The sequence below is a fragment of the Amblyomma maculatum genome, chromosome 11 (assembly GCF_055883805.1).
Source record: "Amblyomma maculatum isolate TAMU_Amacu chromosome 11, ASM5588380v1, whole genome shotgun sequence".
Classification (NCBI taxonomy): Eukaryota; Metazoa; Arthropoda; class Arachnida; order Ixodida; family Ixodidae; genus Amblyomma; species Amblyomma maculatum.
The window spans coordinates 15,816,633-15,840,612 of NC_139354.1; the positions used below are offsets into that span (position 1 = coordinate 15,816,633).

The following is a 23,980-nucleotide window of genomic DNA, read 5'->3' on the forward strand; positions in this document are numbered from 1 at the left end:
GAGTACCTCGAATGCCTGTACCTTCCTACCTAATGCAGCTTTAAAAGCAGCCATTTCCCGGGTTGCTTAACTTTAATATAGTACAGACTCAAGGCAGCAATGTACGATGGCCGCCGCAATATTTTGTTGAAGTACCTTTCAAATAATTCGGGTTTTTGATGTTATTGTTGTTGTTGTTATTGTTGTTGTTACCGCGTCGCACTGGTAGCCCAGAGGGCGCACTTGCAGTGTCTTGTCTTTCCGGTGACCGCCGCGACTGCTACCTTCCAGTAGTCATCGTTGTTGTAATAATGAATAAATGCTTATTTACATCTCTCATGGGCGTGGGAAGGCGCGGTATATACTTAAGATGTACGCCGTAGAAAACTCCAGTTACGCCGTCAGAAACGGCGTAACAATGTACGCCGTTTGCCCGTTACGATATTCTATACTAAGCTTTGTATATATTTCTCAAGAGCTTAGACAATAAGGGGTTTGCATCTGAAACCCACTGAATGGCTTGTAATGCATTCCCAAAACTCCATATCTTCTGAACGTAAGGTTTTTTGTCCTACCCTCCGGACTTACATGAATGCTAAAGAAGCGCCGCTATCGTTCATAGAATCAGATACGTTGGACTCAAAGCTTTTCACAAACGCTATAAACTTAATATACATTGCTTTTACACATCTATGTTTATTTTCTAATCATTCCATATTCGCCCTGCACTGCTATTATGGATTTCTTACACAAATATAGAGATGCGAATGTAAATGTAAATTGTTTCATGGGAAAGAAAATCTCTTGGAATGTGTGAGATGAAAGGATAAAGAGAGAAAGAGGTGCCTCCTCAGATATCATGATATGTTTCCAAGGCCAAGGATTTTCTCTCTTCATGTTTGGCATGAGCAGGAAACAATGACAAAATTATCACGTGATTTCATGTCAAAATTCTGACGTAACCGTTCTTTGTGCATCTTTCAGCTTCATTTCACTTCGCTTCCCAAATAGCATCCACCTATTGGTCAAGTTGGATGATAGTTTCTGATGGGGATTTAAACTTACGACTTCTTTATCTGCAACATTATGCCATATTTAAGTCTATATGTCCACCGTGAAGTGAGGTGGACACTGCGCCTTTCCTTTTCCTAAAAAACAACTAAAGACGTTTAACACTTTACCAGATTCTGCACCAGTCTCTGAATGCCTCCCTACGAAGCAACTGTTTTCGCGCGACTTGTTTTGTCTCTGCTTAGTTAAATCACGGCTTTCTTTCTGCACCTTTTTTCTTTTCATTCCTTTTTTCTTTGCATATTCATATCTCCGAAGCGCTTTCAAGGTTTTTCCTGTTCCGTTCCACCTGTTCTTTATTTGTGCCGGCTACTGGCCGCAGAATGGGCCTCCATCTGCGTTGAAATGATTTGACAGTGCACGAGATCTACACATCGATCCCAGCTCTCATAGTCAGGCGTATAAGAATAGCCAAATCAAAAGTCGCGGCTTTTCCGTCCACGTCAATTCCTGCCAACTTCAGCATCAAGCGCCTTTAAAGTACGCCGCATCAGAAAAACGGACGCGTTACCTTTGTTTATTTGCACGGTTTTGGCGACATTTGCTCGTGCAGCTGTCACAATTTACTGAAATAGTTGTCCACAGATGTCACCACCTCCTCAGCGTTGTGTCTGCTCTGAGCAACAGCGCCAGCTCAGCGTTGTGTCTGCTCTGAGCAACAGCGCCAGCTTCGGGTTGCCGCTGCGAACTTCCTTCTAGCACGCGTATCTTATCGGCGTGTCGGTGACTGGGCGCCGTTATGTGCTAGAATCGTAGCTGTTGACTGCTGTTCTTTGCCAGCACACCGCAACTGATCTGTGAAGGTAAGCTGTCCTATTTTGTTTCTCTTGGCACAGACCTGTAATATATCCTATCCTAATACTGCGGAGCATTTGAAGAAATTTGGAGCAATACATTTCAATCGCTGCCATCCAGATCTAAAATCTAAAATATGCGTCCGTGTAAACGAATGTGTCGGTGAACTTATCGATGGTGTTGGCAGTCGACAGCAAGCTTGATCTGTCGAGTGGTTTCTTTTTTCGCCACTGAGCTGGTTAACTCTTCAATCGCGAAAGCAACGTCTGAAGTAAACGAATGTCAGTGTGGAGTACACACTGTGTCCTATGACGCGAACTTTGAATCCAGGCAGCTTCATTTTGAAATCTGGAACTTCAGGCGGAATTGCCACCATCTACTACCTTAGAAGCGAATGGGCTGTGGGTAGTCACTCAATATAATAACAGGAGGAGCTGCTTTAATACTAGATTATTAACAAAAAGAGACAATGTCAAGGTAGGTTAAATCTAATGTCCGTCTTGTTAACATATCAACTGCAGAACCACTGCACCGATGAGAGCGAGCTGAAGTTCACATCGATAATTCAGCAGGCAGTTTCTATAAGAGTTATAGCGATTCTGCAGCGCTTCTGGCTGTTGCGGATGTTCTGAAACATGATCTCAAACAATTGTCTACACAACAATTATCTCATATTTGTTGTTATTTACACAACAATTATCTAATATTATCTATTATTATCTACACAACAATTATCGAATGTTTTTGAACTCTTAGTCAGCAAACCATTTTATTGTTTCCTTTCATTTGTATTGCTGATCTGGGTTATTAAACGTCATCCGCCGCGGCGGTTGAGTGCCTCTCACTTTCGGCTCCTGACCCAAAGTTCTCGAGAACAACCCCAGTGGTGGCAGTCGTATTTCAGAGGCCGGCTTATGCAAAGTCGTCCGTGCACATTCTAATGGCGGAGCATGTTCACAAACATCCTAGAGTAAAAGCTAATCCGGCGCTCTTCAGTATGGCGTCGCTCTAACCCGATGGTTTACTTCAAAACGGCGAAAATCATAATTTGAAGTTCACTATTCCATTAATATCGGCGCATTCTATAGCGTTTGGCGCCTCGTTAGAAATAAGGAACGTCGGGAACATTGCCATGTTAGAGTCACAAGAGTGTTTCCCTGCACTTTTCGTGAAAATATTCGTAGTAAATGGTCCCTCTCACACTTCCTCATTCGTCCTGCATACATACGTTCCCGTTTCATTTTCGGCTCCTGACCCAAAGTTCTCAAGAACAACCCCAGTGGTGGCAGTCGTATTTCAGAGGCCGGCTTATGCAAAGTCGTCCGTGCACATTCTAATGGCGGAGCATGTTCACAAACATCCTAGAGTAAAAGCTAATCCGGCGCTCCTCAGTATGGCGTCGCTCTAAGCCGATGGTTTACTTCAAAACGGCGAAAATCATAATTTGAAGTTCACTATTCCATTAATATCGGCGCATTCTATAGCGTTTGGCGCCTCGTTAGAAATAAGGAACGTCGGGAACATTGCCATGTTAGAGTCACAAGAGTGTTTCCCTGCACTTTTCGTGAAAATATTCGTAGTAAATGGTCCCTCTCACACTTCCTCATTCGTCCTGCATACATACGTTCCAGTTCCCCACTCCCCACCTGTATCTTGAAGCTATGCAAGGTGTGTTTCATGAGCCTTCACTCCCAGAGATTCTTATTCGCTGCTACTAATGCGCAAGGCGTCATGCACGAATAAAACTTCAAGTGAGCAACGATGATGCTGCGAGTCTTAGCCAGCCTCGCTACGATGCGTGTCATGGCTGCAGTAACTAGGTGTACATCTACACTTGACATTAACACCATCTTTAAGTGCCTCTCGCACACCGAAAACGCACGGCTCAGAAAGCTTGCTCCAATGTGGCGTCCAAACAGCCTAATGCTTTTCACGCGTCTTGCGCCGGCCTGATCTCTAATAAACGGCGGTATCTAGGGAATGATACGAGATTTTCCGAAAATAATTGCGTTGGCAGCCGAACAAAGGGAACAAAACAGATTAGCCGAAGAATCGACGCCAGAACATTCGTGTAGCGACATGAAGATTTGCTTGCGATAGCGGACGCCCAACACCCCTTACTAATGAAAGGAAATGGGCAGAACCGCTGCTCTACAAACGATTGACGCCTGAGCTTCTGTACATACCCAAAATCAATTACTAAGCCAGCATCCAGCCGCTTTATTATGCCGTTGAGGGCGGCACCAAAAGCGACCGATGGCGATAGCAGCTGCCGAAGCCACGGCACGAGCAGTGCGAGTGTGCAAGCTTCCAACTAAGCTTCTTTCGATCCGGATGATATTTCGATTTATTCTGAGAATAGACATTCGCTACAGTTTGTCCAGTGGTTAATACAACTGCTTATCAAGCATGCAGAAGGTGCGCTTTTCCCCCAAAATGTATAGCGGCTATCCACTGGAATTTACTTGGTACCGATCTTATCACACTTCTCTAAGCAGTCTGCGGCGCAATGATTGAAGTGAGATCTTAAATCGCTGCTTCGTTGCAAGGGCAAGACTCTAATGACAGTGCAGTTCTAGTCTTTGTAGGGTGTGCACGAATTTCATCCTCTGACTGGGTCTGGACTTCTCTGGATGAAATTCTGCTTGAAAAAAAAAAACGCTTTAGGAGGATACTTAGACTCCCCTTTAAAGGTATGATGCGATAATTTAAATGCTCTTATCCGGTTTCTCTTCACAGGAAATCACCAATTTTTGTCAAGTTTACCGTATCTATCTTGAAACTATATAAGCCACTACCACACACATATCCCCCTGCCCATCCCAATACCTTAGCCATGTCTATGTGGCGTAGCCGGAAGCGTAGCTGACAAACGCTACTTGGCATTTCCGACGTTCGTTTTCATTCATTTTCATGCAGTTACGACGGTGCCGTAGAGTTCGCCGGCTTGGCGTCATCGCAAAAGCGGCATACAGGATGGAGCGAAAGCCGTGCTACAAGCTGAAAGACCACCGAGACTTCCCAAACGACATCGATGTACCATTTGCGTCGCAGTTGCGTGTGGAGCTCTTGTGCTCGACATGTAACGCCATCACGCGCGCGGGCGTCAAAGACGGCGAAGGCCATGTTTTCTGTCAAAAATGCGCCGATACGCTCACAGACAGCGCCGGGGACTTCTCGTGTGTAATTTGCAGCTGGCAGGGCGACCAACGCTCCGTAAGCATTTCAAAGTGTTGAGCGCACTAGCGCATTATTTAGTATAATGTAGCGAATGGCTTCAAAATGTGCTAGAGAGGATTCAGTTCATCAAGCATTCGCCCCACAAAACGAAATTTTATGACGATTTGTATCATTTCCTATAAGTGTGCATTCATGCTTGATTTTTTTTTTCTTATTCTCCCCGAACGGGGCTACAGGCAATTCGTCTAATATATTATATGTAGTATTTCTAGGCAGAGCACCTATACCAGAGCATGTTCTAATACCTGGTGGTCTAATAATTTGGACACTGGCTAGCGTCAGTTAGACAAGGTAATGGAATTATATTGGTCACATTTGTGACAAAATATTACGAAAAGCAATTAGTTGCCTAATGTCTACATTCAGCGTAGCGGCGTTGATGCACCTGCCGGAGTATCAAGTACTGTTTGCTGTATTTCTGCTTACTCTGAGGCCGCAACTTTAGTTTAATATTAAAGCTAATAAAATACCCAAAGCGCGAAAGCCGAAATTTGAGTTCACACGCGCCTTGTAATGTTCTTGCTTTTGAATTTTGATAAATATATTGGACATAGCACTAAGCAGAAACAATCAGTGCTGTTGAGGAGGTATTTACATCTTTGTATACTCGTAATCCTAGTCCCTTATTTAGAATGCATAAAAAAAAGCTGAGGTCAAACGTATCTTCTGCCTCAGGAGGATATAGAATGTTTTCGTTTTTCGTGTCTTTCATGAAATCTTTCGGCAAAACTCGTAATGCTCATAACGAGTCGCATGCAGGATATGTGACAAAACACGGCACTAGTATCCGCGATCTTTGTTTATTTATTTTATTTATTTATTTATACAATACTGCAGGCCATAAAAAGGCCCTGGCAGGAACGGGGCACAATCGAGCATCGTTATACACACCTATGTACAGTACATTTTTCTGTGGAAAGAAGAGAGCAGAAAGAAAGAACAAGAACACATTTTGATATATTACAAAGAATAGACGTTATTGCTTCAAAAATTGTTGAATTGCGGAGACGACATTTGGTCCTTCAAACACATGCGAAGGCAAACCATTCCACTCGGTTAAAGTCCTTGGGAAAAATGAATATTTGAATTGGTTTGTGCGGGCAAATACAGGAGTTAGTTTATGAGGATGATGACGCCTCGTAACTCTGGACGATGAGGGTTGAAAATACAACGAAGGATTCATACGGAGCGTGCGATAATAGATGTTGAAGAGCAATTTTATTCTTGCTAGCCTTCTCCGAGATGCTAATGATTCGATTTCATTTATTCTTATCAACTGTGATGGTGAATCATGTCTGCGGAAGCGGTTATATATGAAGCGTACTGCTGATCTTTGTACTTGCTCTAACTTATTAATATCCTGCTTTGTATAAGGATCCCAGACTTCGCAGGCATATTCTAGCTTGGAACGGACTAAACAATTGTATGCTAGACGCTTTACATCGGAGGTGCAGTGCTTGAGCCTATGTCTCATTTGGCCTAGTTTGCGACGGGCAGATGAGCAGATGTTCTGAATATGGGGGGACCAGTTCAAGTGATTGTTAATTGTAACTCCTAAATATTTAAAGCTGTCGGTTTCAGTTATAAGGGTGTCCTTGATAGTGTATCGGTAAGAATGGTACGATTTTTTGTTCGTGATGCGCATGAACACGGTTTTATTGACGTTAAGTTTCATATCCCACTTTTCACACCAGTCAGAAACAGCATTAATATTTTTATTTAAAACCACTTGATCACTTGTATTATTAATAGCCCTGAAGATCAGGCAGTCGTCCGCAAATAAACGAATATTCACACTTTTATGGATAGAGGCAGTCAAGTCATTCACATAAATTAAAAAAAGAAGAGGACCTATCACGCTTCCTTGCGGAACACCGGAGGTTACGGAAAGGCAGTCTGAATAATGGCCTTCAAAATCGACAAACTGCTGGCGCATGTCTAGATATGATGAAATCCAATTAAGCACAGTTTGAGGTATACCCAGCTCGTCAAGCGCCAGCTATAGACTCACCGAACTATTCTTCATTGATACGCTTTATCAAAACACTCTCCAATTGCGTGAACCCTTTCAAATCTGGACATCACAGCATCTTTATTATTGCCTCAAACGCACAGCGTGGTCGTTATTTATTAACAGTCGCGAAGTGTTCCCTGCAATTAAACATATAAAGGTATAGAGATCATATCATTTTGGGCGGCTTTCGAGCACACAGTTTTTCCTGTGCTCAGATATCTACTAATGAGAAATATGCAGCAGCTGCTGTGATTGAGAAATATATCATATTTACGCTATCAATCATGTCATAGGGAAATGCAAGGATTATGTCCGCCTCGTATATGTATGTAGTATATCGTTAACAGAGTACGAAAATCCATTTGACGCAGTCAGATCCTCAGCAGCACGTAGACATTGTGCAGCTGGGAAACAACTGTTGGCAACAGTTAGAAACGATTTTTAATTATTAATACCCCAGCAATTTTCTAATCTCTGATCAAATCGCATTCCTAATTCAGGGGATGAATTGCAAGGCATGATAAATTAGCTTCGCAGAAAAAGGAGATAAATGATATGCACAAGACTAAAGTAAGGTTTAAAAGCCTCAGAAAGTAACAGAAGTTTGCGACAGGCAGCTAGGCGCTGGAATCAGGAAAGGAATACGTCTACGTACATCAGTCCGTGGCTGCATATTTCTACCAGCATAGTGACATGACTTCAAGAATAATAGTGGAGTGGAGAACATTAAGCCTATAATCCTAGTCAAGCATGGCAATTCACCAATCTCCCTCAACAAAAAACCTCATAACACCAGTGTCACACCAGCACTCAGTTATGGGTCAAACATTGAAGCTTACGAAATGAGTTCGACTTGTATTGAGGAACGGGCAGCGAGCTTTGGAAAGAAGTACGATTAACTTGAGATAGTAAGCGAGGTGGGCGGGTCAGAGGGCTAACGTTAATGAAATTCTGAAGGTGGCTTTGACAAGGCGTGTAATATGAAGCCAAGATAACCGGTAGTCGCCAACAGTAACAAACTGGTTTCTAAGAGTCACCAAAGGTGGAAAGAAACGGCACAAAATTAAGTGGGTAGAGTAGATTAGGAAGTTCATCTCGTTTAGGTGGCCGCAGCTATAGTGCAAGGCTAGTTTAACTGAAATATATTATAGAGGGTTTTTTGTTTACTCCAGTTACTGTAGTCAGGGTGCTTTGTGTTGATGATGCCAGCTAATCTTTTTACGTCAGAGTCAGTGAGCTTCCGAAAACACCACAAGTATCAACTTCTCAGTAAGTGGATTTGAAGCTACAAGAGAGTGAGAGCTGCTTCTACCAGTCTATTTCTTTCTAATGCTCCAGTAAGCAGGCATGCGTGAAATTGTCACGCAGAGATATTCCCAAAGGCCTTCTTATATCCTTTCCGGTTCTGTTTCTTTTTATTACAGATGGCAAAGAATAAGGATGATTGGGCTTTTCTAGAAAAAACAAAAGCATTTTGCCCTAACGAAAAAACGAGGTGCTCCTTTACAGGAACCTTGAAGGATGTCCTGGTATGTTCATTTTACTCTCGCTCACAGCCCAACTTACAGTTTTTACATAAAGGACAACTTGTCAGCTGACTTCACTTTGGGAAGACAAACGGTATCCTCTTTACGTGTACACTAATTATTATAAAGTTTGCTGATAAAAAGGGTGTATAAACAAGCCTTTCGTCAGTTGTGTGTGATGTTCTTCACTAACCGATAATAGTTCCGTTTTACACCATATCTATTATCGGCGCCTTATACATTTTAAAACCATCGTATCCGGATTGTTTAGCAAGCTTGAAATTTTTGTACTTACAGAATGAATTTAAAAAAAAAAACATTTTATATGTGTTCTTCCATATGACACCAGCTTTCTATTTAAAGGTCCGTACATTTTACTCCACTTGGTTTTCCTGACTGCTGCCAGCGCGCGGGGCATACATTTCATTAAAATCTTGGTACGCTACGTGCGCTGCTACACAGGGCTAGATGGCTGGCTATCTTCAACATTGGGTCATTTATTTATTTATTTATTGGTTGTGTGACTGAATAGGCGATCGATTGGAGACTTATTTTTGCAAATACTTCATTATTAAATTAATTCATTCATTGACCGGTCCAACCATCGATTCACGTATTACATGTACTTGTCATTCTGTGCCCATTCTTTTGCAGAGACACTACAAAGGGTGTGAGTACACAGGAAAGGCTCCTTGCTCGCTCTGTGGGTGTCTACTCGATAAGAAGGCTCACAGGGCCCACATATCCCATGAATGCCCAAACAGAATCCTTCAATGCGTCTTCTGCAATGCTGACGTTGAAGCTTTTGCCAAAAGGGTACGTAATGTTTGCCCGCGCTTTCTAAACATATTTAAGTTGGTAGGATGTAGTATGAAAAAATAGTTTCGCTGTCCGATCAGTTTATACTCTTTAATAGTTCAGAAAGAGAATATTACTTTCTTACACTTTGCTCGCTCTTCAATAAAACCAACTGCCGGGTGATAAAAAAAAAAGAGCAGACTCATAGGTTCACACTATTAATTTCATTCGGTCCAAGTATTTAGAGAGAAAGGAGAGTAAATTCAACTGTGCTTGTAGTGGTTTCAGCTTTCAAATATAGCTTGTTGGAACTGTGTGGCCTAGGAGTGAGTTGTTTGTTTTTGCACCAACTGCTCCATGTGAATAAAACGAAATTTGGATTTCGTCACTTCTGTTCAATGAACCCTGTTGAACATGTCACTGCTAAATAAAGCAATGGGCTTAATAAACAGTATGTCAGCATGTTGTAGTCCATAGACTCCTCCCGTACCACATATGTAAACGAGTAGAGAAAGTTCCGGAATTGTCGATATAAATGAACAGTTACAAACGGACAAAAGTTTTTGATTGGAAGTTATTAAATGAAAGCGAAAATGCTACTAAAGCGACCCATAGTTGAGGAAGCGGGCCCGGGTAGACCCCACGTATCTCCCTTGGGAAGTAGCGGAAGGGATAGCTTGTAGAGGAAGGGGAAGTAGGAATGAGGATAGGGTTATGGGATTTTGGAGGAGAATGTGACCAGCGTAGGAATTTTGACTGACAGATAATTCTAGTCGAGCTCCCTTTCGGGCCTCCGTTACATGGCGAGCACTCGCTCTTAGCCGAATGTGCGGCCCTCGGCCTCGTGATCATCCCACCACCATAAGGCGTTTGCCCGGTTTCGAGTGTCTGAGACAGCTTCCCTTCATGAAGCCGTTTTTTAGGTTCCCAGTCCCCCCAAGCCCGGTCCCCACCCCCACTCCCGGAATATACTTGAGGTATTAGAGAGGTAAATTTCACTTAGCGCTCATTCCTACTCCAGGGTACTAGGCAAGTGACCATACTTTAATCTGGTGCACACCGATGAATACTTTTCCCCGGTTTTCCGCCGAAAATAAAAATTCTACCTTCTTATGCTCAAAAAACGCAGAAAACTTAGATCTGCTAGTTATTTCGTACTGTAACGTAGCGGTGACAAGCCCGGTAGCCGCAACTGAAGACACTGGCGTTGCACTTGAATTAACTCATTATCGGGCTGACCTGCGCCCGTAAAAAAACTGAGCAACTCGGCGGCGTAACAGCAAACGTGGTCGTCGGTCGTCGTACTAGAAATGCTCGCTGCTTGCGGTAGGGCGTAATTTAAAGTCGGCGCAGAAACATCTAGACAAGCCAGAAAGGATACTGGTAAAGTCTGGAACAACGCGGGAACTGTTGTGCTGCCTGCAACCATTCCACACTAATCTCTGCGCATATCGCGCTAAACGAAAGGGATAAGGCTCATTCTGCGACTGAGCATACACAAACACATATCACAAAACCGTTCCATGTGCTGCAGCCACAGTGCAGCCACAGGCCGCATGCCGGCGGCTGTTGAAAAAAACAAATAACGATTTGTAACCTTCGCGACAATACAAACTGTTCTGGAGTTGTTTTTTTCTTTCATGCTCGAAACCTTACCAAGTGCCGCAGGGTATTTGTGTGCGAGGGCTGTGATGAGAAGGTGAGCGGTAGTGAGTGGAGTCATAGTCATGGTTAGTCATAGTCGTGGCTACAGTGGCTGGTGCCGAAACAGCTCAATGTAGATAGTACCGCTCCATGCGCAGACATTTCTGAACACGCCATTCGCGTGCAGCACAACACATTAGAAGTGTGAACAAAGGCGCACGACCAGACCAGCAACAAGGGAGAAATGCTTTCGCATTTCCCGGAATTTTATTTACAATTTTTTTTAAGTGCCCTCAATATTTCCATCAGTACTTGCATTGTTTCGTAAATTAGCGTATACTATAGTTTCGGTTTATCTATGCCAGCAGAGCAATGCTCGGTAAAAAAATCGCCTCCAACAAGGCCTCTTTTTAGCATGAGTTCCACCGTTTACATCTCCACCCGGTCAAGTATTCTGTTGTGAAATATATAGCGCAGGTTGTCATGGAAAAGGTATATTCCATGACTTCAGGTGTACGAGCTGCCTGCATGTTACATATAGTGCATATTCTTTTTTCTTTCCCATTAGGCGCATGAAGCCAACTGTCCTATGCGCCCGGGCACCTGCCAGCACTGCAAACAACAGTTTGTTACATATGCAGAGGTAACTACCATTAGGAGTTCACTTCAATTCATAACATTTAAGCGTTTTCGCTGGACAACTTTTTCAAAATATATATTCCAAGCCGGCACTCGTTTCTCGCTATGCTGTTTACGATGCTACCAATATCATTATTCGTAATATTTTCATTGTGGTCGCGGATCTCCACAGCATTCAAAATAGAAGCTCCGTTATCCTACCTCTCGCAGAGCGTTTCTCACTTCCAAATCGCGATATCGGTCACGATAAACAATTTTCAGTTTTACAATCACGCAAAATGTTATGCTCTGATGTTAAGAGCAGTAACAGAGAAAGCAAAATGCTTGAAGCTTGAGGTCTATTTTCTAGTGACATATATACAGCATATTAATTAACCTCAGAATCACAAATCCCGAAATCTAAACTACATACCTAAACTTTCAGTGTGCTACCTACACGGCATGATAAGGTAGAAAAGAAATAGTACCAAACGATCAGCTCCAAGAGCAAATGTGAGACATTATTATTGTCAGGAACGCACCACTCTGTAGCCATGAAACGTTAAGCCTATAGGTTTGCTGTGTTCGGTAGGTATTAGGGTTTCGTACGATTAATTGCTCTCATAACAATTGTTGTCTGTAACTCTCATGACTTGAAAAAAATAACGCAAGAAACTAAAACGAATCTTCCATTCAATACTCAATGACATAGTCCAGACATAACACTATGATTACTTTAGCGATTATTGAAACTTTTGGTGATTTCCGAAAGAAAAGCGGTCATTTTTCACCGGTGTCAAACGCTGAGTTTTTGGTATCATGCCAAGACCACCACTGCAATGCTTTATATGCATCCCTTTTATATATCTGTATCAAGAACTTCGCAGCTGTCATGGTATCATGTTTTTTTTTCTGATCTGCAAACCTAAATACTGCTGTGACATGCAATCAGGCGCGAAACATTAAACACAGTATTGGAGCGCTTTACGGATTTTTTTCTTCACTATCGTTTACGTTATTGCAAAATATTGTGACGTGGTGGTGACAAGGCCGATGACAAGGAAATGAGTCTGGGGGTGCACTAAAGAAGCTCTTTATTGGCTGACGGCGCCCGCAAAAGAACTAAGCGATTCGGCGGCCGCGGAAATAGCAAACGTGCTCGCTTGTCGTCGAACATAGAAAACCCAACTCGTCAGCGCTCGATTTAAAGGCGGCGAAGACAGATCGAGATAAAACCGCAAACTGTGACTAACATACCCTGGAACATTGTAGAAACACATGCACGTGTCTGCAATATCTCGAAGCAACTTCTGATAAAGCCGCGTCTCGCGACAAGGATGATGAACAACGAGTACATAATCGATCTGGGCGCTACAATTACAGAGATGAAGCCGCATGCAGGCGGCTGCCCAGAAAGAACAAATAAAGACTTGAGCGGTTGCCTGCAATATCTGCTAAGTTCTTCTGAAACTGAATGAAGGCACTAAGCTTAGTGGTTTGGTTTGGTTTGTGGAGTTTAACGTCCCAAAGCAACTCAGGCTATGAGAGACGCCGTAGTGGAGGACTCCGGAAATTTCGACCACCTGAGGTTCTTTAACGTGCACTGGCATCGCACAGCACACGGGCGCCTTGCTTTTCGTCTCCATCGAAAAGCTGCCTCCGAGGCCGGGATTCGATCCCGCGTCCTTGGGAACAGTAGTAGAGCACCGTAACCACTGCGCCACCCCGGCGGGACTAAGCTTAGTGCTGGTTGATATTCAGCGCTGAAAAAAACAACTGTTACGATGTTAAAATTTATTTCAGGCTTAAAATAATTGCCCTCACTCCCGTGTGACGCCTAGTTACGTCATGTTAAGACTGCTATATGATTCGATCTTGTGCCCTAATATCTTGCGATCTTTGCAACCTTTGGAAACGCCATTTTCGTGATCGAGAAAGTAGTCCGCCAAAGCAAGCGCTTTGAAGCTAGTGCTTGAAATGCCACTGGTTAGCCCTGTAATTTCGCCATTTGAAGGAAAGCGTGTTGAAGAAGTGACACTCGCCAGTGCGCAGCGTAAATTTGAACAGCGAAAACTAAGTTATGCTAGGACGTCCTTAAGCATGATTTAACTTTATTACCTACTCAGCTTTCGAAGCAAGTGCTTATCTGCTGTGCCTTCGAGATTAAACTCCAGCCACGTCTTTTAATTGTTTTGAGCAGTATGAGGTCCAATAATGTGCCTTCTGTCTATGAGGCATCTCTTACCTTTTTCGCTATCATTCGAAGTGGTAGAGCACAGCTTTTTGTGTGGGAAAATCATTATAGATGATAGAAAAGTAACTATGATCATGATATTATCATCGTTTTATTTTTCAGCTCGAACATCAACACTACCCAAAGTGTCCACGAATGCCAGTGTTTTGCCCCTTTAAAGATCTTGGGTGCAAGTTTGAGGTAAGATCCAATACTTTGGATAAGTAGCACTCTGTACTCATTAGTTTGTATAACTATATTAAAGCACCTCAGCTTAGTTTACGACTATACGTCACCTGTGATATACCTTGCTGAATTGAAATATCGCACTTTTGCATTTTTGCTTGGCTATTTCTACCCTCTTCGTGAATTACAATCCTGCTTAGCGCCTTTACATGGTGGCTAAACAGAGGTTTTTGCACAATTTGGACGTCCGTACCTGTTTAGCTGTTTTGAAGTCTGCCCAATATGTAGACGTCCTTGTTATTTTGACGTCTAATTGACTTCTCTGGCTGCAATTAGTTAACTAATCACTTCACATTAACGACATTTTGTACACGGACATGTATTTTTCGCCCTCTACTTCATACAACCATTCCTTTACTCATCAATCAATTCATTTCTCGACAATTACGGTGTAACCCCCTCCGAGGACGCGCAAATCCTGTCCACACACACGAGCCTTTTATATTGTTACGTGGGGGCATGACAAGCGATGTAACGCGGCGACCCAACAGAAACAGAAAGACATCATGACATGACGATGGAATATGCTTTAAAGGGCAACTCCGGGGGTTTTTTGACATTCGCATATTCTAATAAAAATTTTACTGTAGATTCTCCTCTCCGTCCTGATGCATTCTACAAAATTTGGGCGCCGTACGACAATCCGTTCGCGCGCAACACGACTTTAAAATATGCTATTTTCATGGCTTAAGTTGAGACTATTTCTGCTGGCAACACTGAGTTTCTGACGTCACAAACAGTATACCGGCTTTACTGTCCACTTCCCGCATGATTATGAAATTGTGAGGTTTATATTGAACTACCTCAGACATTTTATGCAATGCTTCATGATTTCCATACTTTATTTTCACCATCCAACGCACGTACGAGTGTTTCTCTAATACTGAGTGTGACGTCACCATTTCGTCACCTGGGACGTCGTTTCTGGCCGTGAAAGCAGTTTCGGTTTCGGTTTGCTGTTTTTTCTTTTTAAAAATACTTCTAATTGGAATTTCGAAAAACAGTTTTTTGTGTTCGAGTCAGGACGTGCCGAGGAATGTAATTCAACCAAAAACACAGAATGATGGAAAAACCACCGGAGTTGACCTTTAATGGCCAGCGGGCCTAGCGCGAGCACTCCGCCCCGCGCCACTGCCCGCTTCGTTATCTTCGTAGCAATATTTTTTGCCTAAATAGCGCACGGCCGCGAACATGATTCCGACCACCGGCAAAGCGCCCGGCTCAACTTCTCTGGCCGCTGCAGTAAGCAACTAAACCCTCTTCACAGCCTAATGCCGCACTTTAAGAGCAGCAACTAGTTTTTGTGCGGTAAATCGACGTCATCAACAAATTCTATTTGTGCGGAAGTCAGCCATAGTATGGACACATAGCTGCATCAGCTTGGTCAGCCATGCCGTGCCACGCCGCGGAGCCTCACGGCATCCCGGAATGCTCAATGTCGTTATTGTGGAAAAGTGCAGTGAAGGGGACCAAAATGTACACGCTCTGTACTCCTTGCCAAAATTCGGAGTATTCGACAGCTCCACACGTCTCGATGGAAAGTGGCAGTCAGGTCGCGCTGACTGATACACTAAGCCGGTATCTTAACCTATTTTACTTTTCTAAACTCTCCTCACACGGCTTAGGGCGAATTTCGTAATGCATTTCTTATAATCTCTACGAACAAGAGCTACAACTGTGCTATCTGTCAGCAGAAGGCTCGTTGCTAAAGTAGCAATAGCAGCCTCTGTATGGAGAAGTGGTGGACCTGTAGGAAAACGCTTAGCTCATTTTACTGAACACGAACGTAGCCAGCTGCTAAAGGTCGCCTACATAAGCCAGATGGGGTCATTGACTCAATTGCCGGTGGAGTCTGCTTCCTAGTCGGTCACTAGCGATGACAACATCAGGCAGCCATCACACTAGGTGTTCTATAGGCTTAAAGGCGTTGGCTAATATAATAAATATTCAGGAGCAACGCTAGCACCGTTTTCGCCAGCTATGCGAATTCGCTATTTCATGCACATTGTTCCGGATGTCATGTGTATAAATGACAATAGCATATCTTTGTCCACTCTCATTTCAAGGTTTGGCGAACGTTCTCCCTCAAGTCCCTATAATAGATCCCGTCATGACGACCCCCAAGGATGCGGGATCGAATTGCGATCGCAGCGACCGCTTTTCGATGGAGGCAAAAAGAAAAGCGCCCATGTGCTGTGTGATGTTAGGAGGCCCTAAAGAACCCCAGATGGTGGAACTTTCCGCAGCCCTTCATTACAGCGTCTCTCACATTCTGAGTCGCTCTGCGACGATAAACCCCGTAAACTAAACCAAACCTTCTTGACGGCCATCCCTGGACGTCTCAATGCGGAATCATTTGATAGCAGTAATACGCAGCTGACACTGGAATCGCAGAGAGTACTGGTGGAAGCATTCACCGAACCCTTGATATGCGCCTTGGACGGAAGAATGCTTATCGTTATCTCTCTCGAGCGACCTGTCATGCAAAGCACTATTCGGCAGTAAGGATGCAACACTGTAAAAGCGATGACGCGAAAATGCATCTTCGCTCTGGTAGTTGACGTTCCAACGCATTTGTCGAAGAAAAAAGTGAAATATTTTATGTTCCACCCGGTCTCTTTCTGAACGAACTCTGGAACTGGCATCTGTAATAGCTCTAAACCTGAACCTTTCGTTGCACCCGTTCGCTACTTGGCGCAGGCATCTTGTGTATAAATTTGGAAGAGCCCAAACTATCTGTTCGTCTTTCTCGTGTGGTTAGCATAGGACAAGAAAAACATATTGATCTTGGTAGATCATCAATTTGGTTGGTCATACCATTATTTTTGGAGGGAAACTCTACAAGATAAAAAAGTTAAAGCAGAAAATTGAGAAATTGTCTATCATTTATAACAGGCCAGAAAGCGGTGCTGCGAAGGAGGCCTGAATAAATCAAGGATCTAATTTTCTTGCGCAGAAAGAAAAGTCTTACAAAATTTATAAAATAGGCCGACAAATTGGATACAAGTCTGTGCTCTCCTCAAAGATATGTTCTTGACAAGACTAGCTGTCAGTTGAAATTTATTATTACTGCAAGCACGGTAATATTCAATTTCTGGGAAATTCCACAGTCAGTTCTTGGTAGCATATGTGCATTATAAGGAGTTTTGGGAATCACTGGTCCAGAGAGCTCTCGAAAATGTCATTTCCCGCACAATCCGAGAAAGCCCTGCTGTCTGCTTAGGAGAGATCACAAAGCGAAATGCATTCTTTCCAGGCATCGAGACAGGAGATGGCAAGACATGAGGCGGACAGCTCTCACCTTGCTATTCTTGTTGGCGCCCTGTGCCGTCAGCAAAATGAGATCAAGGTAAGAAACGTTCACTTGATAACCCTTCAATCCTGGTATTGCACTCAAGTTTGAAACCCCGTGTGTCTACGGCGCAGGTTAGTCCAGCTAATCCGGATATACCTCAGTCGTGTAGTAATTTGGTACACTCGCTCAATATGCATGGAATATGCTTCATCGGTATGTGCGCCACTTGGTGTACTTTATTTCATCCGTACGCAAGCGACTGTATTGAACACGTGCAATAGTAACTTATGTACTACAACTTGACATAAATGTTACTTTCTATGGTTTATCGTGCCCATCTTAACAATTTGACAAGAGTTGTTTCAAACAGGACTTGCGCTCTTCTCAACAGTCCAGACGGTATCAGGTGCTCTTAGAAAAAGGATGCTTTCTAGTGTCACGCTTTTCTACCACTTCTGTTGATTTCGTGCTATCAATTATCGAATTGTCTTCTATTTGATTTTCTGCGGCAGTTCGTGAGATTTACTGGAAGAGTAAGTTCGAGAACTAGTATCGTAGTAGAATGCGAATGGGGAAATGTCCCTATCTCTTATCGTGAAGGCCTCACAAGCGGAAAACCTTACTGAGCTGAGCTTCTCTTCAGCAGCCCCTGCAGTCTCATTACACCTGAAAAACATTGTCACCACTGAACCGTCACTTTCCCGTACTGTGAAAAAAGACCTCCGGTTTTCTAATAAGGGCTACACGTGTCAAGTATTAATATATACTCAAAAACTCGAGCACTCCCTATTTGGTGGCGATTACGGATGGTCGTTGCATTCCCGCCAAATTTTCAAAACTCGACTTTTGTGTGTGATGCTCTTGCCTATCATATTTATGGCAACTTTCGCTATCGGAAGGAGATTATCTGAGATCGCTTCTAATATAGGAAAAGTGCTTTCCGTGACGTTGCTTTAAATACATTTATTTTTTTCTGTACTAGTTATCAAAGCTATACAATTTATTCTGCTCTATAATAGTCTTAAGGCAATATGCTGAAGCATCGGATCACGGCGAAAATAGGGCAAGTTTATTTATCCTGTGCAATGAACCGACATTGAGCTCTTCCTTTGTAAACTAATTTCCGCCATTCACAATGCACTGGAGAAAGCAATGAGCAAAGGTTTAACCTACGGTTGAACCCAGTTTGACGAGCGGTAGCTCGGTTTAGCAACAAAATCAACGGCCCAACGTCAGAGGTAAAGGCCATGAGTCATGTCCATTATGGTAGACATTGTTCACGATGGTGAGTTATATACAGCCGCCCAAATCTCTAACTGGTGTGTGCCCCTGCGCCTTTCGTACGATAAAGCTAGCCGGAAGGTCAGGATTAGGCAAGGGCTCGGTAATCCCGTGCCTGTACTTGACTTTTCACTGGTTAGCTGCTCTGTAACGCTTAGAGTACGAAAAATGCAACCTCCACACATTCCAGTTAAATATTTGGGCGGCTGTACAACAGGCTACATCTTAGTATGCCTTAGAGCCATTATGTAGCAATACTGAGCTTATAAAAGTGAAATCATGGTCAACACGTACATCCTAGCAAACGAATTTTGCGTTAATGAGGGCTACGCCTCTAAAAATAGATGTCACATACCGTCATCGCGAGTAGATATCACCGTGTAACTTGTACCAGGGCGCCAAAATGTGTCTCGTATTTCGGCGGTTCAGGCGCTCCGACTGCAGCATGAGGACCCGAGCTGGTTGTGACCATCACATTCACTCCATCAGACGCGTATCTCTTGTGAATTAGTGTTCTCCCACTAGCTTGACAGGCAAGTGTGGCACACGCCGCTTTCTGGGGAGAAAGAATTTCATGCCCCTTAATTGTTCTAAAGTTGGCCGAAAGTCTGCTTCCCTATAGCTGATACGACCTACTCCAGCAGTTGCAGCGTGTAAAAGAACTGTGTTAAAGCGCCTTGTGTAAGGATGAATGAGCCACTGCACAGACGTAATTCGACGGACTTATCTTCTCAGACTAAAACAAAGGGATGTAAATGTGGGGAATTTCCTATCATAAAAACTAACTGTCCATAAAATCCGCGCCAGGAGCAAAAATTTTATGTAGCCTTTTTTTAGATGCTGCGAAGAGTGCGTCGAAGCGCTTAGGCACGAAAAGCGAATACAAAAGTCACATACTTTAGGGATAAAATTATGACTGCGTTGATTAATTCAAATTCATCGGAGCAGTCGTAGCGACAGTCGGGAAGTCAGGAGGGCCAAGATTTAGGTATGATCATGGAAGACAGTTGGGCAGGTTGCTGTGTATTCGTTAATGTAAGATTTATGTAAGAACGAAGAACTTCGTGTGTATATAGGAATTTCGCAGCACATATAAATCTGCTGGGTTTTACGAAAAGCTAATGCAAAACATTCTGCGCTGTAAGAAGTTTCGCATGTTGACCACATTTGCATCTCTTTAGTGTGCTATTGCTTATGTTTGTTTTTTCAGTCTTGTAATTCCCCTTTGACAGTATATTCGTATAGGCGTGCAATTAATAATCGTCTTAAACTAAAGCACCTGTAAACAACTACTTGGGTTGGAATGCAAGTAAATACTTTCAAGTTCTCTAGTCTGTTGCTTTTATTGATGTCTTCTACTAATAGAGTCTTAATCTATAGGAATTGAAAAGCACCTTTGAAGAGGAAAAAAAGGCTGTGGCGAAAGTTCACAAGGAAAAGATAAAAGAGCTGGAAACAAAGATGGTAATCTCTTTTTCTCATTTTCTAGCGTGTTTTGAAGTTTAAAACCGCTAAAGCTGTCGCTTAGATTCCTCTATACTGATTTTTGCCATCGCTTTGTGCAACAGGCCGACCTACAGGAAGAAGCAAACACTGAGTTCAATCATCGGGTTACCCTGGAAAAGGAGCTGACCGACCTAAAGCGTGCTTTTCAGGTGACCCATTTATTTTGTAAAGAGACACTAAAAAGCAAACCAACAATTACAGCAGGAAGTCTACTTGTGACAAGCGTACTGACGCTAGATAGCAAAGGGGAGTTCAGTCGGCGGACTTGAAAATTTAACTCACCAGGACCCTTTCATCCAAAATCAAACACGCTCTCTTACGCCATTCAGGCACATTGTACGGCTTCATCTGGCATTTGATACTTGACAGGTGGCAGTTTGCATAGTCGTGCACTGATTGGTGGGCCGAAATCGGGATGCCGTCACCACGCCGGTGTAGACTGCTACAACACATGTAAGAGGGTAGAAATAGTCATAAGTGCCGGCTTCTGAGATGATTCAAATACAGGAGTTTTGAGTATTATGACTTCTGTTACGAGATAGCACCGGTTTTGGTGCACACGAGAAACAAAAAAGGCCAATAACATTAACTTGTGAGCTATAAAACACATTTCTGATGAGTGACTATAACTATTATAGCTATAGGAGTGTGGTTTCAATTAGATATTGCCAGCATGCCGCTGGCAATGTTAATATCAGTTTTTAAGCTTTCAAAAATGTGAATTTCCTGAGCGGTGCGCCTAAGCAGAATTTCGGTATCTCGCGACAAAGAAGAGCGCTTTGGAAAAACCCGCGCACTAAAAGCAACACCCCCGTAAATCATTGCCTGTGTGCTGTTTTCTGTCCCGTCTTCGCTGCGGTGTTCGTTGCTGCAGCCTGCGCAGAACCGAGGTAGACAGCGCTGCCTTTCATTGGAGGCGGTGGGGCTTTCTTTTCAGAGGGCGGGTTCCTCGAACCTGGGAATCTTTCTCTCAAAATGGCGAAATTGTGTTGGGCGCGTGTCCAGTGAATTCGCGTTTTTGAAAAAACACTGATAACGGCCATTGCTAATTGCCTGCTACAAACCTAACTGCGGCCAGGTACTGTACTTCAATAGGTATAAAGACCATTATAAAGAATAGTTAACTAGCTCACTGCTCTTTTTTTTTTCTGATAGTTGTCTACAGCGGTAAAATGGTTCTGGAGAAGCAGTCTTCACAGCTCAAAACGCCTATATTTAAAAAGCGCTTTACTAATGATGGACTATAAGGTTTAGAGTTTGTAGAAACTTCCGCACACTGACGACTCACAGTCCAATTCATTACTAATATTCATTATGATGCGTTCGTTCTCTAAAAACGTAAGCTGTCCTAAGTGTCTCCTAATTTTTTTTAAGTACTTTAACATATTTCTGCTTGTTTTTCACAAGGCGATGGAAACATCGCATCGAGAAGAGAAAGGTCATCTTCAGGAGCGCATCACTGTGAGTCCTATTGGAAAATCTTGCACTTTTTATTCCGATTGTAGTACCTTTTAGCATTACTTGTTCTTACATCTTTTTTTTTCGCAGGAAGCAGAATTGTCCGTCCAACGCCTCGATCGCGAACTGCACTTGAACGCGGTAAGTGCTCGGGAGTCTTCTGCATGCTACAAAGGTCTCGTGCACACAAATCACGACTATCCAGGGCGACGTGACAAAACATAATTATCTTAATTGTAGCGCTACATTTACAAGTCGCGGTTGAGTGTTCCTTCTGTGGTCTGTTTTCAAGGTGTTTTGAAGCATAGCTACGCCTAGATATACTTCTTTGTCTGTACTAGGCTAAACACAACACTTCTATAGTGTATAAATACACGCCATTGCTACGTTTTGTTTTTTTTTCCCCCGACTAGGAACTGAGAAATGAGGGAGTACTCGTGGGGCTCAAATGTTAGGAGCTAAACTTCCAAGTTTTACTCTCATAATTATTCACTTATAGGTGTGATACGGAATACTGCAGCTGAGGCAAATCGCCAGAGCAGTTATCCCATACCCAGACACTTATAGGTGTGATACAGAGTACTGCAGCTGAGGCAAATCGCCAGAGCAGTTATCACATACCCAGACACTTATAGGTGTGATACGGAGTACTGCAGCTGAGGCAAATCGCCAGAGCAGTTATCACATACCCAGACACTTATAGGTGTGATACGGAGTACTGCAGCTGAGGCAAATCGCCAGAGCAGTTATCACATACCCAGACACTTATAGGTGTGATACGGAGTACTGCAGCTGAGGCAAATCGCCAGTGCAGTTATCACATACCTAGACACTTATAGGTGTGATACGGAGTACTGCAGCTGAGGCAAATCGCCAGTGCAGTTATCACATACCCAGACACCTATAGGTGTGATACGGAGTACTGCAGGTGAGGCAAATCGCCAGAGCAGTTATCACATACCCAGACACTTATAGGTGTGATACGGAGTACTGCAGCTGAGGCAAATCGCCAGTGCAGTTATCACATACCGAGACACTTATAGGTGTGATACGGAGCACTGCAGCTGAGGCAAATCGCCAGTGCAGTTATCACATACCCAGACACTTATAGGTGTGATACGGAGTACTGCAGCTGAGGCAAATCGCCAGTGCAGTTATCACATACCCAGACACTTATAGGTGTGATACGGAGTACTGCAGCCGAGGCAAATCGCCAGTGCAGTTATCACATACCCAGACACTTATAGGTGTGATATGGAGTACTGCAGCTGAGGCAAATCGCCAGTGCAGTTATCACATACCCAGACACTTATAGGTGTGATACGGAGTACTGCAGCTGAGGCAAATCGCCAGTGCAGTTATCACATACCCAGACACTTATAGGTGTGATACGGAGTACTGCAGCTGAGGCAAATCGCCAGTGCAGTTATCACATACCCAGACACTTATAGGTGTGATACGGAGTACTGCAGCTGAGGCAAATCGCCAGAGCAGTTATCACATACCCAGACAGTTATAGGTGTGATACGGAGTACTGCAGCTGAGGCAAATCGCCAGTGCAGTTATCACATACCCAGACACTTATAGGTGTGATACGGAGTACTGCAGCTGAGGCAAATCGCCAGTGCAGTTATCACATACCCAGACACTTATAGGTGTGATACGGAGTACTGCAGCTGAGGCAAATCGCCAGTGCAGTTATCACATACCCAGACACTTATAGGTGTGATACGGAGTACTGCAGCTGAGGCAAATCGCCAGTGCAGTTATCACATACCCAGACACTTATAGGTGTGATACGGAGTACTGCAGCTGAGGCAAATCGCCAGTGCAGTTATCACATACCCAGACACTTATAGGTGTGATACGGAGTACTGCAGCTGAGGCAAATCGCCAGTGCAGTTATCACATACCCAGACACTTATAGGTGTGATACGGAGTACTGCAGCTGAGGCAAATCGCCAGAGCAGTTATCACGTACCCAGACACTTATAGGTGTGATACGGAGTACTGCAGCTCAGGCAAATCGCCAGTGCAGTTATCACATACCCAGACACTTATAGGTGTGATACGGAGTACTGCAGCTGAGGCAAATCGCCAGTGCAGTTATCACATACCCAGACACTTATAGGTGTGATACGGAGTACTGCAGCTGAGGCAAATCGCCAGTGCAGTTATCACATACCCAGACACTTATAGGTGTGATACGGAGTACTGCAGCTGAGGCAAATCGCCAGTGCAGTTATCACATACCCAGACACTTATAGGTGTGATAC

At 43.5% G+C, this 23,980-nt stretch overlaps 1 protein-coding gene across 3 annotated transcripts in view; it reads left to right on the forward strand.

The window, feature by feature from the left end:
- Positions 1 to 1,702: 1,702 nt before the first annotated feature.
- Positions 1,703 to 23,980, forward strand: part of LOC146172928 (TNF receptor-associated factor 3-like) — a 31,072-nt gene continuing 8,794 nt past the window's right edge. The window contains exons 1-11 of one of the 3 annotated variants that reach the window (XM_084584654.1): positions 1,703 to 1,853; positions 4,765 to 5,061; positions 8,524 to 8,628; positions 9,280 to 9,441; positions 11,636 to 11,710; positions 14,042 to 14,119; positions 17,421 to 17,513; positions 20,121 to 20,204; positions 20,309 to 20,395; positions 21,654 to 21,707; positions 21,795 to 21,845. In XM_084584654.1, coding sequence (XP_084440780.1) covers positions 4,822 to 5,061; positions 8,524 to 8,628; positions 9,280 to 9,441; positions 11,636 to 11,710; positions 14,042 to 14,119; positions 17,421 to 17,513; positions 20,121 to 20,204; positions 20,309 to 20,395; positions 21,654 to 21,707; positions 21,795 to 21,845 — 1,029 coding nt within the window. In that variant the 5' untranslated portion in view covers positions 1,703 to 1,853; positions 4,765 to 4,821. Of the gene's footprint in view, positions 1,854 to 4,764; positions 5,062 to 7,728; positions 8,369 to 8,523; positions 8,629 to 9,279; positions 9,442 to 11,635; positions 11,711 to 14,041; positions 14,120 to 17,420; positions 17,514 to 20,120; positions 20,205 to 20,308; positions 20,396 to 21,653; positions 21,708 to 21,794; positions 21,846 to 23,980 lie in introns of those variants that run through there. The other 2 variants (XM_084584655.1, XM_084584656.1) reach the window with 2 other exon arrangements.